This window comes from Crinia signifera, chromosome 3, assembly GCF_055691185.1.
Source record: "Crinia signifera chromosome 3, ASM5569118v1, whole genome shotgun sequence".
Lineage (NCBI taxonomy): Eukaryota > Metazoa > Chordata > Amphibia > Anura > Myobatrachidae > Crinia > Crinia signifera.
The window spans coordinates 314,694,186-314,719,159 of record NC_139219.1 but is presented as its reverse complement, the minus strand read 5'-3'; the positions used below and the strand labels follow the sequence as shown (position 1 = coordinate 314,719,159).

The window sequence follows — 24,974 nt, the reverse complement described above, 5'->3', positions numbered from 1 at the left end:
TGATCTCCTGATTGATATGGAACTCCGAGGCTACTTTAGGCACGAACATTGGGTTTGTCCTCAAGACCACTTTATCCGTATACATTTTGAAGTACGGCTCTTTAATCCACAGTGCTTGGAGTTCTGATACTCTGCGAGCCGAGGTCATGGCCACTAGAAATAATACTTTCCATGACAGAAACTTCAAGGCCACTTCCTGTAATGGCTCAAACGGAGATTCTGTTAGTACCCCTAGCACCAGGTTTAAATCCCACGAGGGTATTGGGCTTCTTACCCTTGGCTTGATCCTCTTTACTGCCTGCATGAATCTCTGTACGTATCTGTTCTTGGCTATGTCCCAGTCCAGGATACATGATATAGCTGAGATCTGCACTTTCAGAGTACTTGGGGAGAGGTTCATTTGCAGCCCTTCTTGTAGGAAGGAGAGTATGGTGGCCACACTACGAGGGTTCTTCCTATTCTCCCTCGCCCAACACGCATACTTCTTCCAAACTCTATAGTATATCTTCATGGTTACCGGCTTTCTCGCCTTTAGCAAGGTCTCCACTACACCTTCACTGAACCCCTTTGCCTTCAGACTTCCGATTTCAGCAACCAAGCCGTCAGTTTCCACGATTCCGGCTGCTCCTTGCGTACCTCCCCTTGTACTAGTAGGTCCTTGGTTGAAGGTAGTCTCCACGGATCGTCTATTGCCAATTTCTGAACTGTGTTGAACCACGCTCTGCGAGGCCAATATGGCAAGATTGTTACTACCTCGATCTTCTCTCTCTGCAGTTTCCTCAGTAGCTTCTGAATCATTGGTATTGGGGGAAAGACATAAGCCCTCTCTATGTCCCAGGGCACTGACAGGGCGTCTACTTGTTCTGCCAGCGGCTCCCAGAACCTGGCAAAAAATCTGGGTACTTTCTTGTTTCTTGCTGTTGCCATAAGGTCTACTTGAGGACGTCCCCATCTTTGCACCAGACTCTCGAATATCTTTTGGTTGAGACCCCATTCTCCTGGCAGGCATTCTATTCTGCTTAATTGGTCTGCTACCACATTTTCTTTCCCTGCTAGGTAAACTGCCGTGATGCTTAGAACCCGGGCCTCTGCCCACTCGAACAGCTTGTCGGCCACCTCCATCAATGCTCTGCTTCGTGTACCTCCCTGCCGATTCACATAGGCCACCACCGCCTGGTTGTCGGTCCTCACGATTAGTTCTGTCCCTTGTAGTTGGTTTTGGAACCATCTGCAGGCTCTGACCACTGCCTCCATTTCCCGCAGGTTGGAGTGAGCTTCCTTCCAGTCTTGTTGCCACTTTCCTTGGGCCACCTGATAATTGCAGGTTGCTCCCCAGCCTGTTTCGCTTGCGTCCGTGGTCAGTGTCATCTGTGGCTTTGCGCCGAAGTATCTTCCTGCTGTCAGCCTGTTTTCTGCTGCCCACCAGTCTAAGTCTTGTTTGGCCTTTGTAGACAGGATTATCCTTTGGGACAGATCCCTTGAGTTCTTGTTCCACTGTAGGAGAAAACAGTTCTGTAGCTTCCTTGAATGGAACCTTGCCCAAGGAACCACCTCTATTGCTGATGCCATAAGGCCTAGCACCTCCATGCAGTCTCTTGAGGATGCTACACGTCTTCTTTTCAGGTTTTTTACTTGGTGAATTAGCTTTTTTCTTCTGACCTCTGTTAAGGAAATCTTTTGCTCCTTTGTATTGATTACTACCCCTAGGTATGTTATTTCTTGAGTAGGAATCAGCTGACTTTTTTTGTAATTTACTAGCCATCCGTGTTCCAACAGGTACTGCACAACCCTGTCTGTGTGTTCTTGGGCCTTCTCCTCGGAGTCTGCGACTATTAGGATGTCGTCGAGGTAAGGGAATAACCTTATCCCGCTCTGTCTCAGTGCGGCTACCAACACGACCAGCACTTTGGAAAATGTTCTCGGGGATGTAGCCAGTCCGAATGGTAGGGCGTTGAACTGATAACTCTTGCCCATCAGCCTGAACCTCAGATATTTCCGATGGCTTTTGCAAATTGGGACGTGCAAATACGCGTCTCTGAGATCTATTGACGCCATGAAGTCCTTTTGACTTAAGTCTAGAATCACTGACTTGATACTGTCCATTTTTAAGGATTTTACCTCTATGAACTGATTGAGTCGTCTCAGATCTAGTATGGTACGAAATCCCCCTGTTGCCTTTTTTACTAAAAAGAAACGGGAAAACCATCCCCGAAATTCCTGGCCTTCTGGCACAACGCTGATTACTTCCTGTTCCAGCATCTCTTGCAAACTTGCTAGTAAGGCCTTCCTCTCCTCCCTGTTCTTGGGAATTGGAGATTGAACAAAAAACTCTCCGGGGACTTTGTTGAACTCCACCTTGTACCCGGAGGATACTACCTCTTGGACCCACTTGTCTCCAGTGGTCCCGGACCAGACGCTTGCAAATTTCAGCAGCCTGGCCCCTACCGTTAGTGACCTGACGTCACTGTGCCTCCTTTTTGGAGGAGAATTTGTCTCTATTTCTTTGGGCACGAAAATTGCCCCTTGAGACCCAGGATCCCCTTCTATAGGGTCTTCCTGGTCTATATGCCCGTGACTCTCTGTAGTCCTGGGGCTGAAATCTGCCGAACTTGGCTGGAGGAACTCTCCTGCCTCCTTTATCTTGAGGGAGCCAAACCGACTTCCCTCCAGATATCTTAGCCACAAGCTCGTCTAATTGTTTGCCAAACAAATAGTCCCCTTGGAATGGCATGGACAGGAGTTTATTTTTGGACTGAACGTCCGCCGCCCATGGTTTTAACCATAGCGCCCTTCTTGTCGCGGCTGTCGCCGCCCCTGCTCTGGCCGACAGCCTTACCGCATCCATAGATGCCTCACAAATAAATTCTACTGCCAGCTGTACATCCTGTACCACCTTCAACAGTTCCGAACTTGCCAGGTCATCCAGAATATCTCCCTCTAGTTGCTGACACCAGCCTCTTACTATTCTGGATGTCACGGCCATTGCTGACGCTGCTTTCAGGGAAGCCCCCGAAATTAAATGTTGTTTCCTTAGACCCAGCTCGATCTTACGATCCATCGGATCTTTAAAGGCGTTGGCCTCTTCTAGTGGCAGTGTCGTCTTCTTCGACAGCCTTGCCACCGCCGCATCTATTTTAGGAGCTTCTTCCCATGAGAGTACCTGTGCCTTGTCAAAGGGATACATCTTGTTAACTTTCCCCGGGATAGCCACCCTTTTATCTGGCTGTTTCCATTCCTCCGTTATTATGTCCTTCAGAGTTTGAGACAGGGGAAATGTTTTAGTTTTCTGCTTCTTATCTTTAAAAAGCATCTCCTGCAAGCTCACATCCTCCTGCTTGTCCTCAATATTTAATGACTTATAAATCCGGACCAGAAGGTTGTCGACCATGTCGGCATTAAAATCTGCGTCCGACCTATCCTGACCTGGGTCATCCTCTTCCTCCTCGTCTAAGTCACATCCAAGCACACTAGGACCGGCCGACTGGCCCGCTGCGTCCTCTGTATCCTCATTAAGGACATAGCTCTTCCGCTTGATGGGTGCTTTGCCCGTATCCTCTTTAGGTGCAAACGTATCAGCAAGGGCTGTTTTCAGCATCTGTACTAAGCTCGCCATTTGAGCCGGGGGAAACAGCTGAGCTGCCTTACAGCCTTCACATACAGCTCCAACATGCTTGTCCGGCAGCGTTTTATCACATGTTGTACATTTAATGTGCACCAATTTCTTCTGCTTGCTTTTCCCTTTATCTTTGCTAGACTCAGACCTAAAATGAAATCAACCAGTCACTACAACTACTCACAACACCAACATTATGTGGACACCCTTTACCACACCTGCTCACCCTGTCTTTGAACCAGACTGCCTGTCTTCTTCCATAAGGAGTAGTGCGCCTCTCTATAACAACACATCACGTCTAAATGAGTTACCGTTAAGCTCAGACCGCCTCCACAAATATGGACAACACAGCCCGCACTAACTCACCTAAGCGACGTCCCGTCCTTACACGCCCGGCAGTCCTCTAACAGCCAGCGCTCCGACGCTAAGCTCCCAGACCTCAGATCAGCGTGACACTGACAACCGCCGCTAAGATATGACGCGTACCGGAAGTCGCGCCCTATGACGCGCTCCCTCTGAGTACACGTTACGCGCACTACTCGGCGCCCGCCCTTAGCACAGAGCTAGGGCAGGGGAGCGTGCGCCAGCAACCGCATGCCTGGCTCAGTAGTTCTCTCCCCTGGGCGCCGCCGTACAGCTACCCCATGGGGCCCGCATTCGGCATCAAGGAGCTTATGCTCTCTCTCTCCGCTGCATGAAGCCAAGGCAGCTGCAGGGAGTGACAGTCTTCCATCCAGGTGAGCTGGTGTCCACATGCATGCACTACCCGGAAAGGAAAAAAAGACACTGGTGGACGGAGGAGGAGCCTTCTTATAGGGGCCAGAGGTCTTTTTTTCCTTTCCAAAGCACTACCCAGCAGGGAGAAACCCATTCATGAGGGCTGCCATGGCGGAGTCAGAGGAAATAATGGGGAAGCGGCACCTGCACATCTGCCTCAGTGACAGGGACGTCAGCCCACATCACTGAGACAGATGTGATAGGACCAGGGGTATAGGGAAGGTGCTTCCAGTGGAGCGTGAGCTCCAGCAGCCTGGGGAGAGAAAGCAATGTTGCCGCTGGTGCAGGTTGGCAGAGCCTATGCTCTGGGATGTGGCAGCGTGGAGGAGACCAGCGGGTATTAGTGTGTTGGCTGTCCGGCTCCTGCTCACCTTGTGTCGTGCTGTGGGACGCAGCAGCGCGTAGGAGGCCAGCGGAGATTAGTGTGGATGCTGTCCAGCTCTTGCTCATCCCGTGCAGCGGAGAAGGGGGGGCACATGTTAGGAGCGTTAAAATGCTGCTGATTGGGGTCATAGGTGTGCTGTGTTCGCACATATCTTGAAGTCAGGAGGCATCTCATATATTTGGCTACATGTGTCAATCATCCTGAGAGTGTGTGTATAACGCTGGACAGGGTCACCGCCAACACCATCCGCCCCACCCAAAATTAAACACATTCATCCACAAATAACAAACATAATTCACATTAAAATATATGTATAATTTTAATGGGGCGCAGCCCCTTACGACGGTGTGAAGAGCGCTCGTAGGGCGCGATGAAACACCTAGTTGTGTGTAAGCTCCCGGGCTGCTCTGATCCCCTGAAGCAGCGGCTGTTGCATTCGGAGTGTGCACTTCATGCTGCGCCGGCTGTCTTACTGTCATCGGACCTGCCGGAAGGCCCAGCTCCCATCCCTCCTCCCGCCGCAGCAGCCCAGACTGGCTCTCTTCATGCTGTGCCGGTTCAGCTGTATCCACTCCGCCGGGTGCCCCGGCTCTCCTGCCACTGGAGCCCTGGTGAGCTTCAAAAGAAAATAGTGCTTCAACCCTCTCCCACATCCACTTCTGTTTCTGTCCCCGCGTCGAGCCACTGTCACTGTCCCCGCATCCCCTCGTCACTGTCCCAGTGACCCCTGCTGTCACTGTCCCCACCCCCAGCTCTCAGTTTCTCTGCACCCACCCCACTGTCACTGTCCCTGCATCCCCCCCGCTCTCACTGTCCCTGCGTCCCCCCTGCTGTCTCCAAAACACCTAACACGAACCTCACCGCACGTCACTGCAGAACAGTGCCCCTGAGTCAGTGTCTCCTCCTACTGGGTGGGAGTTAGGGTGCATGAGAGTAGGAGGCTGGGTGGTAAAGCATGATAGGGGAATGTGGGCAACACAGGGTGAGCGGGTCCCCACTGGCGGAAGTTACGGGGCAGGAGAACAGGAGGCAGAGCAGTGATAGAGGTGTGTGGGCATGAGGGGTAGTAAAGGTTTTTGGCTGTTGCAGAGTAGGGATAGGCATTGGTGCAGACGCCATCGATGGTTGGCATTGATGGTAATTTTGCACCCTGCCATCGATAGTAGTAACATATTACTTGGATAACCATCGATTGTTGCAGCTATCGATGGTCATCCATTATATCTGACTGTCCGTGAATCAAGGGAGGGGGGGCGCGGGGGCCCGCGAATAGCGGGAGGGTGTGTGTCATGAATCGCGGGAAGGGGGGGTCGCAAATCACGGGAGGGTGGGATGTGAATCGCGTAGGGGGGTCGCGCAGGAGGTGCCGTGGGGGTCCCCAAATCGCGGGAGGGGGGCCGCGAATCGCGGGAGGGGGGCGGAGGTCTGCAAATCGCGCTTGGGGGTGGTGTGTGTAAATCACGGGAGGGGGGGCGGCGAATCGCGGGAGGTGCCGCGAATCGCGGGAGGTGCCGCGAATTGCGGGGTCCCGAGGGGGTGCCACGAATCACGGGAGGGGACGCGGGGGCCCCGAATCACGGGAGGGGGGGTCCGGGAGTAATGGTGGATGGTGGCTTTGGAGTAATGGAGGACAGTACTGTAGCTCTGGCTGGGCGGGGGGAGGTGATGTCAAGGGGGTGGGGCGTGTAGAACACTGGTCTTTTCCCTAGGGGGGCGGGTTTGTGTATCTTGCTGGGTTATATACACAGGGGATCAGTGACAGATCTGGCTAAATATATAAGAGATTCATAGCCTGAACTGACCTTTCCCCCATTCCTCAGTGCCTGACCTGACCTGACCTTTCCCCCATTCCTCAGTGCCTGCCCTGCCATTTTCCCCCCATTCTTCAGTGCCTGCCCTGCCCCCCATTCCTCAGTGCCTGCCCTGCCCTTTCCCCCCATTCCTCAGTGCCTGCCCTGCCCTTTCCCCCCATTCCTCAGTGCCTGCCCTGCCCTTTCCCCCATTCCTCAGTGCCTGCCCTGCCCTTTCCCCCCATACCTCAGTGCCTGCCCTGCCCTTTCCCCCCATACCTCAGTGCCTGCCCTGCCCTTTCCCCCATACCTCAGTGCCTGCCTTGCCATTTTCCCCCATTCCTCAGTGCCTTGCCATTTTCCCCCATTCCTCAGTGCCTGCCCTGCCCTCCCCCCCCCATTCCTCAGTGCCTGCCCTGCCCTCCCCCCCCCATTCCTCAGTGCCTGCCTGCCCTTTCCCCCCATTCCTCAGTGCCTGCCTGCCCTTTCCCCCCATTCCTCAGTGCCTGCCTGCCCTTTCCCCCCATTCCTCAGTGCCTGCCTGCCCTTTCCCCCCATTCCTCAGTGCCTGCCTGCCCTTTCCCCCCATTCCTCAGTGCCTGCCTGCCCTTTCCCCCCATTCCTCAGTGCCTGCCTGCCCTTTCCCCCCATTCCTCAGTGCCTGCCTGCCCTTTCCCCCCATTCCTCAGTGCCTGCCTGCCCTTTCCCCCCATTCCTCAGTGCCTGCCTGCCCTTTCCCCCCATTCCTCAGTGCCTGCCTGCCCTTTCCCCCCATTCCTCAGTGCCTGCCTGCCCTTTCCCCCCATTCCTCAGTGCCTGCCTGCCCTTTCCCCCCATTCCTCAGTGCCTGCCTGCCCTTTCCCCCCATTCCTCAGTGCCTGCCCGCCCTTTCCCCCCATTCCTCAGTGCCTGCCTGCCCTTTCCCCCCATTCCTCAGTGCCTGCCCTTTCCCCCCATTCCTCAGTGCCTGCCCTTTCCCCCCATTCCTCAGTGCCTGCCCTTTCCCCCCATTCCTCAGTGCCTGCCCTTTTCCCCCATTCCTCAGTGCCTGCCCCTTTCCCCCTATTCCTCAGTGCCTGCCCCTTTCCCCCTATTCCTCAGTGCCTGCCCCTTTCCCCCTATTCCTCAGTGCCTGCCCCGCCATTTTTCACCATTCCTCCGTGCCTGCCTGACCTTTCTTTATTCCTCCGTGCCTGCCTGCCTGACCTTTCTTTATTCCTCCGTGCCTGCCTGCCTGACCTTTCTTTATTCCTCCGTGCCTGCCTGCCTGACCTTTCTTTATTCCTCCGTGCCTGCCTGACCTTTCTTTATTCCTCCGTGCCTGCCTGCCTGACCTTTCTTTATTCCTCGTTGCCTGCCCTGCCCTTTTCCCCCCATTCTTCCATGCCTGCCCTGACCTGTCCTACCTGCCCTCTATGTTCTGTTATTGGTTGCTAGTTACATCCACATTGCTCAGTGCCTAAGAACCTTAACACATGACCAGGGGATAACTGGGCAACAGCATAAAGGTCTATGGCAGTGGTTCTCAAACTCAGTCCTCAGGACCCCCACACAGTGCACGTCTCCACACCCAATCACAAGTGAAATAATTAGCTCCACCTGTGGATCTTTTCATATGTGTCAGTAAGTAATGAGTGCACCTGCTGGGTGACCTAGAAAACATGAACTGTGTGGGGGTCTTGAAGACTGAGGTTGAGAACCACTGGTCTATGGGAAAGTAGCAGCTACAGACTAGACTGGTCATAGAACTAACCCACTGGTGTAATCCGTGACCATTACAATGAACAATTTGTAGACAATACAGAAAATATTGCAACGAGAATTTGTTGAACAGAATATTCTACTCCTATATTACGTTACACAAATGGTAAACACTATATCTAGTGATCCAATAAAACACATACAGTATCTAACTCATTATAGTCATTTTATAGAAATAGAACTAAACATAAGTTGTTGCAAAAGACACTTGCCGATAGCAACAGGATATCACATGATCTAGTCATTTATAACCGGAACATTATACACTATAGGGCAGATATATTGAGCCGGAGAAGTGATAAAGTGGAAGGTGATAATGGACCAACCGTCATTTTTCAAACACAGCTGATTGGCTGGTGCGTTATCAGCCACCGCTTTATCACTTCACCAGGCTTATTACATCCGCCCCTAGGTGCAGTGTGGTTTCAGGTCACCAAACAAATACACACAAGGTGTTCTGTTCTGCATAGTTACACAATGAGTAACACAGGCTAATTCTGTCACTTACCAAAATAATTCCGAAAAATGAAATCAACAACAGATCGGTTCAGCTTCAGCGTGTCTGCGAGACCCAGGTAATACTCTCTCCGGGGGATCCACGTCGCATCCTCATACCCATCGCTGTCTACGCACGGGTAAAACAGCCGCAAGAACGTGCCCTGTAGTAGACAGAACAGACACTTCGTACTGTGCGATACGCCTGAGTTATTGCAGAGTGGCGGGGAAGATACAAGATACTTCAGAGCCAAATGCTACATCACATGTTACATACGTGTAGGATCTCTACTAGACGTGTGCGGATCTGTTTCTGTGACAGTGCTCACTGTACTGCAGCATTATTTGTATGCTGCGGCTGTTTGGGTATGGGGAATAGGTGTTTTCTGGGCAGGCAGAGACCAGTGGCCGTGACCTTGGACGCAGCATCACTAGCCACAGCAGCATGAAAACGACGGCCATACTGAGTACTCTGATGGGTGATTTTTACGCAGATGATCTGTTGCTAGGTCGCGTGAGATTCTAGCATTGCCAGTCTTCTTTGCTAAAAATGTTTTTAGTCACAATGCAACGTGACCATGATGCACCAGGAGACTGTGCTGAGTAATGTGATATATAACACTTCAATGCGTGCGACTGAGTCTCTGAGTCTGTACACAGCATGCTAAAATGTATGTGTGCGACTGAGTCTCTGAGTCTGTACACAGAGCTACAATGTAGCAGACGCAGCTTTATCCCCAATACAAGCCTAGTCACACAATATAAAAGTGGCATGTTTCACATTAGAATTAAGCCACAGATGGGCCACTGCCTCAGAACGACTTCCACCTAATATTCCATGATTTTGGGCGGAGCGTAAAAGAGGACATCTGTTGTCATCGCCTCTCCCCCCCGGAACTTCCCAGGTGTGTTAATTAGAAGTTCACAGCCAACCAGCTCCTAGCCATTATATTTCAAACACAGCCTGTAGCATGGCAGTTAGGAGCTGATGGGCTGGTACTGTATCTCCGTCCACTTTCTCTCTCTACATGCCTTAGTGAATAGACCCCTATGGGGTAAATTTACTAAGATGAGTTCTATGGAATATGGGACGTTGCCCAACCAGTTTCTGCTTCTTATTTAGCACCTTCTAGAAGGTAATAGATAGAATCTGATTGGTTGCTATGGGCAACATCCCATCTTCAACAGAACTCCCATCTTAGTAAATTTACCTTTAAGTATCTGGATGAAGGTGGAGCTAAGGCCCCCATAAACTACTGTGATTTGACCCGACTGCGAGTCTGACCAAATCACATTTATTTGACATCCCATCCAACCCAGTGCACGGTCCTGTGCGCTTCGGGTCGGACCCTAGAGACTGAACCTCCTGCACCTAGGATCTATCGGATCACACCCATCAGCATCATTTTGCACCAGCAGTATATTGGGTCCAACTCCATAGGTCCTGGCAGCAGATTTTTTTTTTTTTTTTTTTTAAAACAACCTGGCAAAAAACTGGCTGGCCGCTAATTGGCTGAGAGAGCTCTCAGCCAATCAGCAGCCGGTCAGTCATTTGACAGGCCTAATGCATGGGACCTATTACCTTTTAACTCCTGGGCAAGACCTGTCTATGGTGTAGGAGCTTACAGCTTGGGTGACCTACTATATATGAAACGGTCTGCTTCTCCTATGTGAGGATGCATAGAGCTGGGTATGAGCTTCCCTGTGCTACTCCCAGAGACCTGCTTCCAAGATACCGCTAGTGGGACAGTATCAGTGGTTATACAAGTCCAGTGTCACAATGCCAGGGCCCACCCGGGTAGGTACGGTTTTACTGCATGTGCAGTCATCTGCGACGTAGCTTCTGAGGTATGTATATAGCCATGAAATCATTCATTGTCCACAGTGATGTGACACATATCCATTCACAGCAATTGTCAACAAGTTTAAATAATAATATTATGCACCATGGTGAGTGGTTTTATAATCATAAAATCAATCTTCAAATCCAATATGAAAGTCCTAATGTGTGGCCACAGCAGACAGTCATTCTATTGGCTGTGTCCATACTCGTGACATTGTAAACCTGGGCCAGTGACATCACAGAGACACGATGCACACTTCCAGGCTGTGTATGTAATATACACACACACACACACACGGCATATCCAATCCATTTGCAGGTTAGGACACAAGAACCAGAACACCACCATTTGAATGCTTTAAAAACTTTTCTACAAGAACAGTGCAATAGACATCAATCCAAAGTCATAATAGCGTGGATCATACTTGCCTACTTTTGAAAACTAGTTTCAGGGAGATTATAGTTGGTAATAGAATTTGGCACAGCGCCCCATTGAGGAGGTGTGTCATGCTCCACCCAAAGGGTGTGTCTAGTTCCATATATGGAGAGATTGTGAAAAGAGATTGTGAACGTGGCACCTAGAAGCGTGGGTGTGTACTGCTACATCTGAGAGGAATCTTTAAAATGACTTAGATCCAAATGTAGATGAGCCCCAGAGCAGTTAGTAAGAGCTACTATACTTGGTAACGTGCTGGGAAATGGTGCTGATGATTCAATGTAAATTTATCTATCTCTCATTCCTTTTTTACTAAAAAAATGTAACAGCGCAATGTGGGCTGGGTGACATGAGGGAGATTGCTAGACTAATGAGGGAGAGAGGGAGATTGCTGCTATGTCAGGGAGTCTCCTGCAAAATGCAGGAGGGGAGGTAGCTATGATGTACCAGTGTAATGTGGGCTAGGTGTAATGAGGGAGATTGGTAGACTTATGAGGGAGATTGCAGCTATGTCAGGGAGTCTCCTACAGAATGCAGGAGGGTAGGCAGCTATGGCGTGGATACTTATGTTCGGGGGGAGCTGGGACCGAAGCACCTTATCCCCCTACAGCCCTTCCTGCCCCACAGCTGAATACTAGGGACTCCAGCACACCACCAGTAGCAAAACAGTTTTATGAGGCCGGTCACAAATTTTGCTCTATATAGCGTTAATAATACACAGCTGATACACATAAGGAAATATTACATAGAAACATAGAATGTGACAGCAGATAAGAACCACTTGGCCCATCTAGTCTGCCCCTATTTTAAACATGTTACCTCAAACCATATTTGATCCGTATTTTTTTGTAAGGATATCAATATGCCTATCCCAAGCATGTTTAAATTGTGCTACTGTATTTACCTCTACCACCTCTGATGGGAGGATATTCCACTTATCTACTACTCTTTCTGTGAAGTAATTCTTCCTCAGATTACCCCTGAATCTTCCTTTCTCTAGTGTCAGTGTCGTGTTCTGTTGCTCCTCTTCCTGGCTCTTATTCTGGTTGGTGCGGTAATATCCGCGTGCGTTCGTGCCGCCGATGTTTTGTGTCTGCGCATGTGCAGAGGCGTCTCTGCGCATGTGCGAGCCGGACGCAAGGCCACATTCCGCATGAAATGTGTACACTACGAACAGGGGGTGGAGAGGGGTGTGAAGGGATGTTTGGCTCATTACCATATGTTTACACCCCGCGTTTCATGGGCGTTCCCATGAAAACGCTGGGCGTACGTATGGTAATGCAGCCGTGACGCACGTGTGGGGGGCGGACATATGACATTGCCGGATGTCAGCTGCCCGCCCAGATCCCTGCTTTTGCACAGAGAAATGCCAGTGTGGTCTGAGGTTGCGGGAGCTGGCGGACCACTCGGCCCTGCATTCGAAGTTCTGCGTCCATCGAATGATGGGGGAGGTTCCCTGAGATGGAGGAGGTGTATTCATGAGAAATACACGTGCGGTCCGTTCGGACAGCTTCTTACCGCGTACGGACGGAGTTGGCCATCCGTATGGACAGCGGGGTTTAGGACGCACGGTGCTGGCCGCATATTCGGATCCGGCCGCACCGATCAGAATAAGGGCCCCTGTGAAGAATGTCTCCCACCTGTACCTCTCTCCCCCCAGTGTCAGTGCATGTCCTAGTGTTCTGCTGCTCCTCTTCCTGAGAAGAATGTCTCCTTGTACCTCTCTCCCCCCCAGTGTCAGTGCATGTCCTAGTGTTCTGCTGCTCCTCTTCCTGAGAAGAATGTCTCCCACCTGTACCTCTCTCCCCCCCAGTGTCAGTGCATGTCCTAGTGTTCTGCTGCTCCTCTTCCTGAGAAGAATGTCTCCCACCTGTACCTCTCTCCCCCCCAGTGTCAGTGCATGTTCTCGTGTTCTGCTGCTCCTCTTCCTGTGAAGAATGTCTCCCACCTGTACCTCTCTCCCCCCCCAGTGTCAGTGCATGTCCTCGTGTTCTGCTGCTCGTATATAATAAAGTCCTGGTTAGATCAGATACCTGAATGGTTCGTCCACTCATCAGATCACAGCAGCCCACAGAATGGGGTCCTTTCCCCTGGGGTATACCGCAGAAATGGACACTGCTGTAACTTCCCATGTTCTGTGACAGGTTAAACCTCACCCGCCGGCTGACAGGAGACTTCTTCTGGGCCTGAAAGATAAATGGGTGGTGGTTGTTGTCAAGGGGAATATCACCGATGTAATCCTGTCACATACTAGGGGAGTCTGCACCCAGGGCCCGATTCAGGTTTTCTTGGTAAGCTGTGAACATTGCAGCTTGCCGAGCAACTGAGACACCGCCCCCCGCTGAATTAGCAGGTCACAGGTTCCAAGTCACCCAGCAGGCGCACAGGGAAGTTCGCTAACTGACATTTTCCAGAGCACAATGGTGATGCATGCAGACTATTTGCCACACAACTCAGAAATGCAGCAACCAATTACAACACCAGAATTACAGACCAAGACCTTTCATATGGTTATAGAGAGCATTATGTATGGTCAAAAACAATTGATCACATTCGCTGTATTAGTTGCGGTTGTATGTAAAATACAGTAAAACATATAAAAGCAGAGACGCAATGTGGCATGACTATATATAGCGCAGGCTGTATTGTAGCAAGCTGAATGTTATACATGAAGGAACAGCAGTGTATATAAGGTACTAAATATGTCCATTGTGTGGTGTCACTGTTCTGCAGCAGGCTGCCATGTTAGGATGGTGAGAGTATGGTTTGCTCTGAAGACATGTAGGGTGAGATTTAATAGGATGAGAGATTCAGTAAGTGAGAGATTTGGTAAGAAATATCCAGTTTTTAAAGCAGCAATCATTTACATGGCAAAATCAAACTAGTTTTGCAGTGTAAATAATTGCCGCTTTAAAAAAACCTGGAGATTTCTTACCAAATCTCTCACTTCCTGAATCTCTCATCCTATTAAATCTCACCCATACTGTAAAAGTTATCGGATCCTTACAAAGGGGTGGGACCAGTGATGCCACAGCAGCTTAAGTACCTGGAATGTCAGCCACTATCAATATACCGACCTTTTTTCAGCTATCTAAGGTAACGGGGGGCGGTAAGACCTAGGAAATTTCCAATGCAGGTGAGCAGTTGGAGCGTTGAATATGTAATTGCCACTTCTTCCGTGGGTACTATGTGTAGCTGGCACTAATACTATTGTGTTCATTATGTGTAAGCGGCACTACTACTGTGAGCATTGGGTATAAGGGGCACTGCTGCATGGCGCAACATATATGAGGGATACTACTGTGTAGTGCAGGATTTCCCAACCACGGTTCTCAAGGCACACCAACAGTGCAGGTTTTAGTGATATCCAGGCTTCAGCACAGATGGTTTAATCAGAATCACTCAGGTACTAATTAAGTCACCTGTGCTCAAGCCTGGATATCTTCAAAACCTGCACTGTTGGTGTGCCTTGAGGACCGTGGTTGGGAAAGCCTGGTGTAGTGTAATGTGAATAAGAGGCACTAATATGTGGTGTAATATGAATTAAGAGAACTATCGGGGTGATTCTCTCTGGCTTCAAACTCCGCCCGCCCAGTGTGCGAATGCCCCCCACCACCACCACCACAGTTTGCATCAAATGACTTTTCTCCTGCTCCCAAATCTAAGTGGGACCTTCAGCGTCCGGTCCGTGAACAGCGTGGGCTGCCTGGCAGGCAGCTGCCATCTGCATTCGCATGGGGACACCAAGTGGTTTCTTGGGTGCACCCCACCCCCCCCCCCCCCCCCCCGCGAGCGCTGCAGCGACATGCACATGCGCAGTGCTAAAACATCGGCCCCTGTGCGAACACGCCAGGGGCCGAGTGAATTAGAAAGGGGACCTATGTTTGGTGTAATGAGAATAAGATTGTGCTACTGTGTGGCATAAATTCAATTTGACATACATTGTTCCTTTAAAAAGGTAAAGCACAAATGTATAGCTGTAGGGAAGTGCCGAACTCCTTAGCACCAGGCCTGGCTCTGACAAATGGGAGCTGGGGGATAGGAGGCAGAGGAAAGGAGTTCCACCACCTATCCAGGACCACATTAAACACGTGTGCTTACAGTACATAAGACATAGCCAACAGTGGGTTTCAGCATTAGAAGTCGCTACTTCTATAGATTGTAAGCTTGCAGCAGGGCCCTCCTTCCTCCATGTATCCCTGTTACCCAGTTTGTTCTATCACTGTCTACAATTGTAAAACACAACGGAATCTGCTGCGCTATATAAGAAATGTATTTGTTTTAAACAGATCTGACAGTCTGTAGGACGAGTGTAATAGTAATCTACTCTCCCGTCCTCTCTCTTCTACAGCAGATCTTAGCAAACCACCATTCCCTCGCTCACATAATACAGCAACAGAAAACATTATGACAGCCTTCTGCAAGCTGATTCTTATTATAGAGGGGATCTGGACAGCATACCCAGTACGGATAGTACAGATGGTGTAATGGTTAGCATTGTTGCCTCACAGCACTGAGGTCATGGGTTCCATTCCCACCATGACCCTAACTGTGCGGAGTTTGTATATTCTCCCCGTGCTTGCGTGGGTTTACTCCGGGTACTCTGGTTCCCACAATCCAAAAATATACAGGTAGGTTAATTGGCTGCCAACAAATTAACCCTAGAATGTCTGTGTGTGCGTGTACCTGTGGTAGGGAATATAGATTGTAAGCTCCACTGGGGCAGGAACTGATGTGAATGTTGAAATATTCTGTGTAAAGCGCTACGGAATATGTGTGCGCTATATAAGAAACTGTTAATAAATACCGGCGTTCGGCTGCAAATCTGGGTGATGGAAGGTGAAATACTATTGTGGTGCAGGGGGTGTTGCTTTCTGCTTGGAGGGTTCTAGTAGAGTCTTGTCTGTATGTCAGCACTTAGATACAAGTCAGACTGTTCTAGGAGCACAACAGAGAGAGATGCCCCAGGCAGGGAAGAGGAACTTCACTGGTTTTGAAAGGGTGTGTATCATTTGGTCTACAACAACAAGGACGATATGGGAGTTTTTCACTGTTTTTTTTACCCGAATGTTGACATTGACAAAGGTTGAAGTCCACCGTACGTGCTCGCTATGCTCGGCACACTATTTTATTCTACCACCACGCCCTAGTGGATGGCAGGGCGTGAAATGCCGCTTGTCGGCTCAAAAAACAGTGAAAAACCCCATGTCGACCTTTTGACTGTTGACCTTGCACATATCGACCTAATGCTTGTGTCAACCTGTCGACCTGGTGGTTGTAGACCAAGTGACCGTAACCCTTTTGAAAGGTGATCACTATGATGAATATCCAAGTGTCAGAATAGGACTATTACTGCCGATACAGACACACATCCCGCAGCCTGGCGCGGTCTGCATGGATATCTCCTTACAGAATTTGTTTTTCTATTTCTGAAGAGACAGTCAGCATTTTTCTTATGAATGCCGCCCCTAGGAAGACGTACCCGGCATTTACTAAAGGTGCCCATACACTGCCTGCAATGTCTCGCAGCAGTGTACGGACACCTGACAGCCAGCGAGCCGCCAGGACCTTCCCGGCAGCAGAAACGCATGCGATCCGTTGTGATGGATCGCATGCGTCCCTGCTTCCCGTCCGCCTCACCGCCAGGAGGAACGGGACTGCGCATTGGACCCGACGGCACGTCAGGGAGGGACGATTTGGTCCGATTTAACAGGCCGATTGGTCGCAATTGACCGAAATCGGACCAAATCGCCTCAGTGTATGGGCACCTTAAGGATCAAGCACCATTCAGGTGACTGGACAGGAATTATAGGAGTGTCTTGTATTCTAGGACATCAACATGATTCAGGGGGTCTTTAAAAAGAAAGCCTACATGTAGCGTACAGGTAATGGTGCTGTATTGGGGGGGGGGGAGCACTGACTAGTATATGAAGCTGCATTACATAGAGATGTTAGTAGTGGAGACAATATATAAAACCGTTTACCCAATGCTGGATTCGGGTAAGACTGAACACGTCTCTCGCCAACCGTGTGACATGAGCCATCCCAATCAGTATACAATAGGTGTCCGCACACAGGTCCCGGACAGGAGCGGATCCTGGAATGCAGGAAGGCAGGGTGACCTGGAGACATTGCTTATAATTTAGAGCAGTGGTAGCCAACCCTAGCCCTCGAGAGCTACCAACAGTTCACATTTTCCAGACAACCTAGCTGCTGCACTCAATCACTGACATATTTTAAAAGATACACAGATGGAGCTAATTAGCTCGCGTGTGATTCTGTGAGGAGACCTGCAAAACATGCACTGTTGGTAGCTCTCGAGGACTAGGGTTGGCTACCCCAGATTTAGAATATAGAGGTTCTCCAAGTCCAGAGATCTCTGTGCCCGCAGTTCACGCTCATGGGGGATCCAGTCACTAGGCTGACCTTAGGAAGGTCGAGATACATTAGATTGACCACTGTCAACACAAGCATTATGTCAACGCTCAAAAAGTCGACGTGAGTTTTTCCCTTTCTTTCAGACCCCCCCCCCCAGTCCTGTGGTCCATAGGTAAAAACTGACACTGGTCATAAGGGCTGAAGGAAAAGGGAGACTATTATACAAAAAGCATGACAGTCGCCACAAGCAAAATATATGGGGGGGGGGGGGGTATCCTGGAATGCACACCCTGAATACACATATGTATCAATGCTGGGACTTTAGTTGGACAAAGAAAAGAAAAACGCACACAGTGTGATGCACACGCCACAATATTAAAAAAAAAAGCCAGTCACCCCAGGGCAGCACATGAGGGGCAAACTAAAGTGTTAGAGAGTTAATTAGAAATAAGCAGAAGTTAGGGGTGAAAAATGCTAGAAAGTATAATATTAGAGGAAAATAGTGTTAAATAAATGTCGGGGCTACGCATCACTATGGCCGCTGCACATGGAGCGATATAGGGGCATTTTCTGGGCGATCTAGTGAAATCGCTCAGAAAATGCCAATAAATGGCACTGTGCGTAGGCCCCCTTCATTGTGCTTTTAGTACCAATATGCAGCCTGTGGACACTAGAGACCAAACTGGTTAAAACCAATCAGAAGAAGTGGGCGGGTGCTTTCCAAGGTGTTACAGTGCGCCCGGTTGCTGAAGTGTGACACAATTGGCTGCACGGATGTTGCACCTGGTTACCATGGTCAGAAAGGGATGACACTGACACTGAGGCAATATTAGATCTTGCAATAATGACGCGTCACCTGTAACTATCCGAGTGGGGAAACCTACATCACCATAAGCTAGAGAGCTGAATAAATGTAAATGTGCTTTGCCAGAGAGAACATTATAGATTCCCAACACAATCAGGCAATGTATAAAGAGCGGGACCTTTTGTGCATTCACACAAAAACACATTCTACAGCTCGACAGCAGAAACAGCTGCATCTGCAAACAGCATGGGAAGCATTGGCCCCTGTGCGCTCCCTCCTCGGCCCCTGCGTGCTAATCCACACCAGCACAACACAGAGAGACAGAAACTACATCCACCTGTATTATTTGCGGTGGGGATGCCAGCATTTTAAATACCGATACCAGCAGGATATATGCAGTTATCAATGAATTGACCATTATTTCAATGATTATATATTAACCGGAACTTCAGGTGATTTGTAAACTAGTGCCAGAAGTAAAAGAGACTAGGAAAGAGTTATTATTGTCATTGATATTATGCATGGCATCAGCTGAGTGAGGACAGAGACCCCCAGCCCAGCCTTGTGCTGTATACACCCAGACAGTCAGCACTGCAGCTGCTGGTACACTGTATAACTGGCCGGGTACTACTACAGTGACACGTTACCATGGTAACCGCGGCCAGGGCGGCCTGTATTACCTCTCCTGCACACGGGTCTCCTCTCCTGTACTGTACTGTGCACTGTGCAGCCTGCTGACGGAGGGCTGAGGGCTCGGAGGAGGACCTGCCCTGGGGAAGTGTGTGAGGGGAGATACAGTGGGGACACTTCCTGTGTGTCACTCATTGCAGCAGCTACAGGATAAACCACAGTAATACCTGATAAAATATGACGTAAGAAACATGCAAAGGAAGACCGCTCAGCAATGCTGTCACTGCACAGCTCAGCCTAGTATAATGCACTAGAGACCTCAGTTGTATAATAATGCATGCGACTAGTGTTATCCCAGCATGCACATCCCACCTTCACCCACTATACAGGATGTGTGGCAATATACTTCATCTTCCAGCCAAAATAAAGCACAGGATAGATTTATAGCACATAATTATATTTATTATGATTTAGATTTATATAGTGCAGGACACGCAGCACTTAGTACATTGTAGCTGTCCTGTGTGTTACTCCTATACAGCAGGTATATATACCCAGGAGTGTAGGTCAGACTCAGAGGCGCCCTACCTTCCCCATCCCCACTGAAGTGTACGCTGGGGACTTGAGGACATCATTTGTGTTGCACAATCATGTTATCATGGCTGTTGCTCAATGCCATTGCCATGTCGCAGCATTGCCACAATGATGTGATATTTTAAGTCCCCCTTTGTTCGTATCTCTAAGGCAGGGATGGGGAACCTCCGGCCCTCCACCTTTTGAACTACACATCCCAGCATGCCCTGCAACAGTTTTAGCATGGCTAAATAGCAAAACTGTAGCAATGTATGCTGGGATGTGTAGTTCAACAACAACTGGGGGGGCCAAAGGTTCCCCATCTCTGCTCTAAGGACTATTTCACATGCTCCGGCTCCTGCCGGACGGTGAAGCCCCGCACGGCCAGGAAGCCGTGCCGCACACCGTAGTTAATAATGGACACAAATGTGTCCATTCACACGGGACGCACACGGGATGCACATGGCCTGGCCGCCCGGTTGCAGCCGGATCCCACCACTGGAAGGGACGGCTGCCGGGCTGTGGCCATCCCCACCATTGTAAACTGCTGTGTGCGGCACGGCTTCCTCGCCGTCCGGCAGGAGCCGGAGCGTGTGAAATAGCCCTAAGGGATGCCATCAGCAGGTTGACACAATTAAGGTCGAAAGTCAAAAGGTTGACAGGCTGTAAACCACTTCAATATGGTTTAGCAGGTGGAAACTGGAGAACCCAGAGAAAACCTCTACAAACATGGCGAGAACATACAGTACAAACACAAATAATCAGACACAAGCCCATGCGCTCTGAGGCAGCACTGCTAACCACACTACATCCATGTTTTACTTTGGCCTTTGATCAAAATGTGGTCGCACCGATTCCCTGACAGAAGTGGTTTTAGCCACTTGGACACCATGTCTCAGCAGAACGCAGAACACAGCAGACACTTAAAAGAAAAACTGGAAGTACTTGAGGTCACATCTGGAGGCCGTGGTTATGTCCTCGAGCTCTGTATTTACCAAACCGCTATAAGCACGCCAGCAATTAGGACCCAGTACGGGCATATTCGGCCACAGCAAAGCGTTCCAGACACAATATGGCGCATTCCACGCAAGAACACGGCTGACAGCAACTCAGAGGAGGACTCAGGCAAGAGCAGGGACAACATGGGACCTCCCTGGAGGGGCAAGTTACGCTAAATGCCAGGGGCATCTTCATTGGTATCACTGATACCCGAAATGTAACCACCCTGTACAATTATTGCTTCAGTTCTGAATGGCATTTGGATATGGTGGTGTTAAAAATCAAACTAATAGTGGCACCGCTGTGCCAGTCACAGGGAGATTGGCACAGCCTTGGCACTATTACACGCTATGAGAACGTGAGAGAACGGAATGACCGTGGCAGTTGTAGGTCGTCATACACAGCAGGGGTTGGGATCATTTGGTCTACAGCATTATAGTCGACAGTCATTAGGTCGACATGTGAAAAGGTCAACATGGGTGTAGGTCGAAAGGTCATTAGTTCGACATTGTCTAGGTCAACAGTCAAAAGGTCGACATGGGGTTTTTCACAGTTTTTTTACCTGAATGTCACCACAGTTGACATGGACACAGTTTACAGTGCACCGCATCCCCTCGCTACGCTCGGCACACTTTTTTATTCTCCCACCACGCCCTAGTGGATGGTAGGGCATGAAACACCGCCTGTCGGCACATGTCAGCTAAAAAAAACAGTGGAACATTCCATGTCGACCTTTTGACTGTCAACCTAGACAATGTCGAACTAATGACGTGTCGAACTAATGACCTTTCGACCTAGAACCATGTCGACCTAATGACTGTCGACCATAATGCTGTAGACCAGATGACCGCATCCCCACAGCAGACAGAACACCAATTTGCACAGACATTATGGGGGCTATTTAATTGTTCACGTCATCTGCCGCTAGATGAAGCCCGGCGGACCAATTCAATTGTTGCTTTGTTTATACAAGCGATCATGTTCACACAGTGAAAAGACTAACGACACATAAGGCGAGCACTTCACCTCGTGTATAATTATGTGCCCCCTACTCTGCTCCTGGCCATACAGTACCAGTCACCCCCTCAGGAGTTCCTGTATAACCAGATGCTCAGGGTTCCGTCCTGGAAACATTACTCAGCGTTCCCTACTAGGAAAGACACTATGTAACAAGCAGTGAGATCTATTTCAGGTTACATTTCAGTGAGGCTTGCTAATTATATCCACATCACATTAAAGCCGATGATTGCAGCGCCTAGCGGGGGGGGGGGGGGGGGGGGGGGAGAATGGGGTGAGAGGGAGTCATGCTGCGGAAGTCTAGTGATTTTTTTCCATCGGCAGTGGACGCAGGATGTTGCGGGAGCGCTTATTGTCAGCGACATAGTGTGTACACATTAGACAATATAGTTCAGACCCTTCAGAATCTGATCACTAGTTAATATCCTCTATTGTTTACCCAGCATTTCTCTAATTATCATCTTTGATTTATAGGGTGTCACTAGCAACACCTAGCAGTACAATGATAAGCAGAGTACATAACTACATACGAGGACTGGAACACAAGGATACATACAGTACAAACTAATGGGACCTACACACGGGGTGATTTCAGGGCATTTTCTAAGCGATCTCACTAGTCTGCTTAAGCTGTGTACACACGGGGGCGATAGGGGCTGAAATCACTGGAAATATGGTCGCAGGCGACCATATTGCCAGTGATGGGAGTGTGTCCCAGTGATAAATCGCCGGGTGCGCGCTCTAGGGATGGCCATCGTTGCCATCGATGGCAATTCTGCAACAGGCCATCGATAGTGCTAAACTATGCAATGGATGACCATCGATATTTTTACATATCGATGGTCACCCATTGTGTTGTGGGCCAATCAAGACACGGGGGCAGGGCTTTGCGGGTGTCAGGGGGCGGAGCTATGCTCAGTGTCCCTACACTTTGAAAGCTGATTACCTCTGCGGCACCGCCGGCAGAGGTTCCCTTTCATCAGCGACCATCTCTGGTCGCTGATGAAAAGGAGAAACTGAGCAATATATTGCTCAGCCATATATTGCTAGCAATATATAACTGAGCAATATATCTCCCCCGTGTGTACGGGGCTTTAGAAAGAGGTCCCTACTTTGCGCAATGTTTAGGGGTGATAGTGATGCGTAGCCCCACAAGGACACACACGTTTCATGACATTGGGAAGTATACAGTAATGCTAACCATTACACCGTCTATACAGCCCAAGGTACTTGTGTACTTTCACGGCTCCCATTGGCGAGCGCAGCGTGCCCCGCGAGGGGACGCGGACACCTGTAAAGCCCGCGAGGGGACGCGTATACCTTGCCACACTTTCTATTCTCGACTCCACGCCGACGTGGATAGTGGGGGTATGAAAAGGTCGTGCTCGCTGCGCTTCGGGTTCGCGTTGATAGCGGGGGTGGTACAGCCTCAAAAATGACATTTGGGGGCCATTGAACATGTTTGATACTAATTTCATTGCATTTGGATGCATTTCTGTTAAAAAATCACATGCGATCGAATCGCATGCGATGCGATTTTTTCCTATACGATGGACATCATGGGAGCCGTGATTGTACACAAGTACCCAGCCCAAAATTGAATTATTGATCTGATTACTGTTAAGAGTTCAGTGGGAGAATTTTTTTGCATCATCCTGAGGCTTTTCAGTGGAAACTAGGCCCAAATATATTACCATGGCAACCCACTGCATCAGAGCCTCCTACAAAAGGCATACATAATAACAAGTATGTAAAACTAAACATATTGGACAATTTAGTACAGCTTAAAGGGGATTACAACACACCAGTGAGTCTGCGGCCTGGCAAACACTGTTCTCCTAAATCCAGGCACCATTCCTGTTCCCTAGGAGAAGACTGCAAAGCTTCTCTCGGTGTATAACTGCCCAAGCTTTGTTGTAACACCAACCAATGAAATAAATACATTGCTGAAAGGCACAGAAGAAATTCACACAGTAAGCAGTGATTGCCGGAGGATAATCATAAGCCATATATACCCCTTTCACATAGCAACTAATTACCGGGTACAAGCTGGTTTGACCTGGTAATAAGTGAGATGTGAAAGGGGTTACAGTTTCCTAAAAATGGTACAGCAAAACGAACCGGTCCTTACCAGTTCGTTGCGGTGTTGCTTGGCGATGTGAACGGGTTAAACGGGTAGAGCAACCCGTTTCCCATTCACAATATGGAAGAAGCAGTGCCAGCTCTAAGCGCCGCCTCCTCCCCCACCCCTGATGATGCGCCGACTCCTTGCCGCGCCTCCAGATGACGTCAGCATGGGTCGCACCAGGGTTGACCCGTTTCAAAGTCCCGGTACGAACCGGCATTTTGCAATGTGAAAGCAACATACGTTTGATAGCCCCCTTTAAGGAATCCAGGTGCAAGTATTCCTGGGAAAGTTCCCATATTGTGCAAAAACATCCGATATTTGACACTTATTCCCTTTCAGAAGCTGAATGCCGGATAAATGACAAGTCTGATTCAGTAGGCATGGTTTCTGCTAGGAAAATTCCATTAGTGGGATGAAAAATTACAGAAATATGGCAGCGAACAGTGAGAAACTTCTGAATGATTTTCAGGGGAAATGACCAGAGCAAAATGACTGCAACCTACTACTTGCGAGCAGAAATATGGGATCCCGCGGCATTCACGTCCTTTCGCAGCAAAAATGTAATTGCTCCAGGAAAAAAAGAACAACAAATAATAAAAAGGCTAAATCTGTTCCTCCCCTCCACGGGGGTTATTCAAGTATTTTGCGCAGAAGCCACTAGATGGCACCCAACGGAGCAATTCAAGTGTTTCTCCATTGGGCGCTGACATCACGGTTATGTATGAGTGCTGAATGATTCAGCCAGTTACACTTTAAAGTTTCCCATCTAATACTGGCTGACAAAATTCCAAACATCGAACATCGATTGTGCCGATTCCGATGGGTCAAAATCTGAATATCACCAGTGTGTACGCACAATGTCTATGCGCGCTCCCTCCTCCGTCACCTGTACATGCAGGTCGATGGAGGATATTGCTATCGGGAGCCATGCTGCAGAATTTTAACCTCTCCACTTTATCTCTCTCCAAGACTTGATAAATCACCCCCCTATGCTGTGTGAAACGGACATTGCCAAAGCCTCAGTTCCTGGAAGTGTGTTTGCACCTGATAACTCTTCCCCATGCCTCCTGGCAGAGTGGCAGCACATATGCACTGATGGCTGGCAGCCCAGCTGTAGCAGATATGTGCTGTGCCAGGCATGCCAGCCAGATTGGCACTACACAGACTCACCTCAGCTGGAGCTCCCCATCCAGTGACAGTTCCTCTCCCTCCTGTGCCCAGAACAGAGCCTCAGCCTGACTCAGTAGTACTATGACCGGCAGTGTTTGCTTTGTCAGTGTTTTAGGGGAGGTGACCACATTTCTTTCCTGCTTTATGACTGTGCATGGCAGACGGGGAGGAGCT

At 49.4% G+C, this 24,974-nt stretch overlaps 1 protein-coding gene across 2 annotated transcripts in view; it reads right to left on the bottom strand.

Annotated features, from left to right (window-relative positions):
• The window catches only part of PLA2G7 (phospholipase A2 group VII), a 40,103-nt gene extending 15,130 nt beyond the window's left edge, over positions 1-24,973 (bottom strand). The window contains exons 1-3 of one of the 2 annotated variants that reach the window (XM_083178669.1): positions 24,801-24,973; positions 13,134-13,286; positions 8,835-8,985 (exon numbers count right to left, since the gene is read on the bottom strand). In XM_083178669.1, coding sequence (XP_083034795.1) covers positions 8,835-8,985; positions 13,134-13,232 — 250 coding nt within the window. In that variant the 5' untranslated portion in view covers positions 13,233-13,286; positions 24,801-24,973. Of the gene's footprint in view, positions 1-8,834; positions 8,986-13,133; positions 13,287-17,084; positions 17,201-24,800 lie in introns of those variants that run through there. The other variant, XM_083178670.1, reaches the window with a different exon arrangement.
• Between the last annotated feature and the right edge of the window lies 1 nt (position 24,974).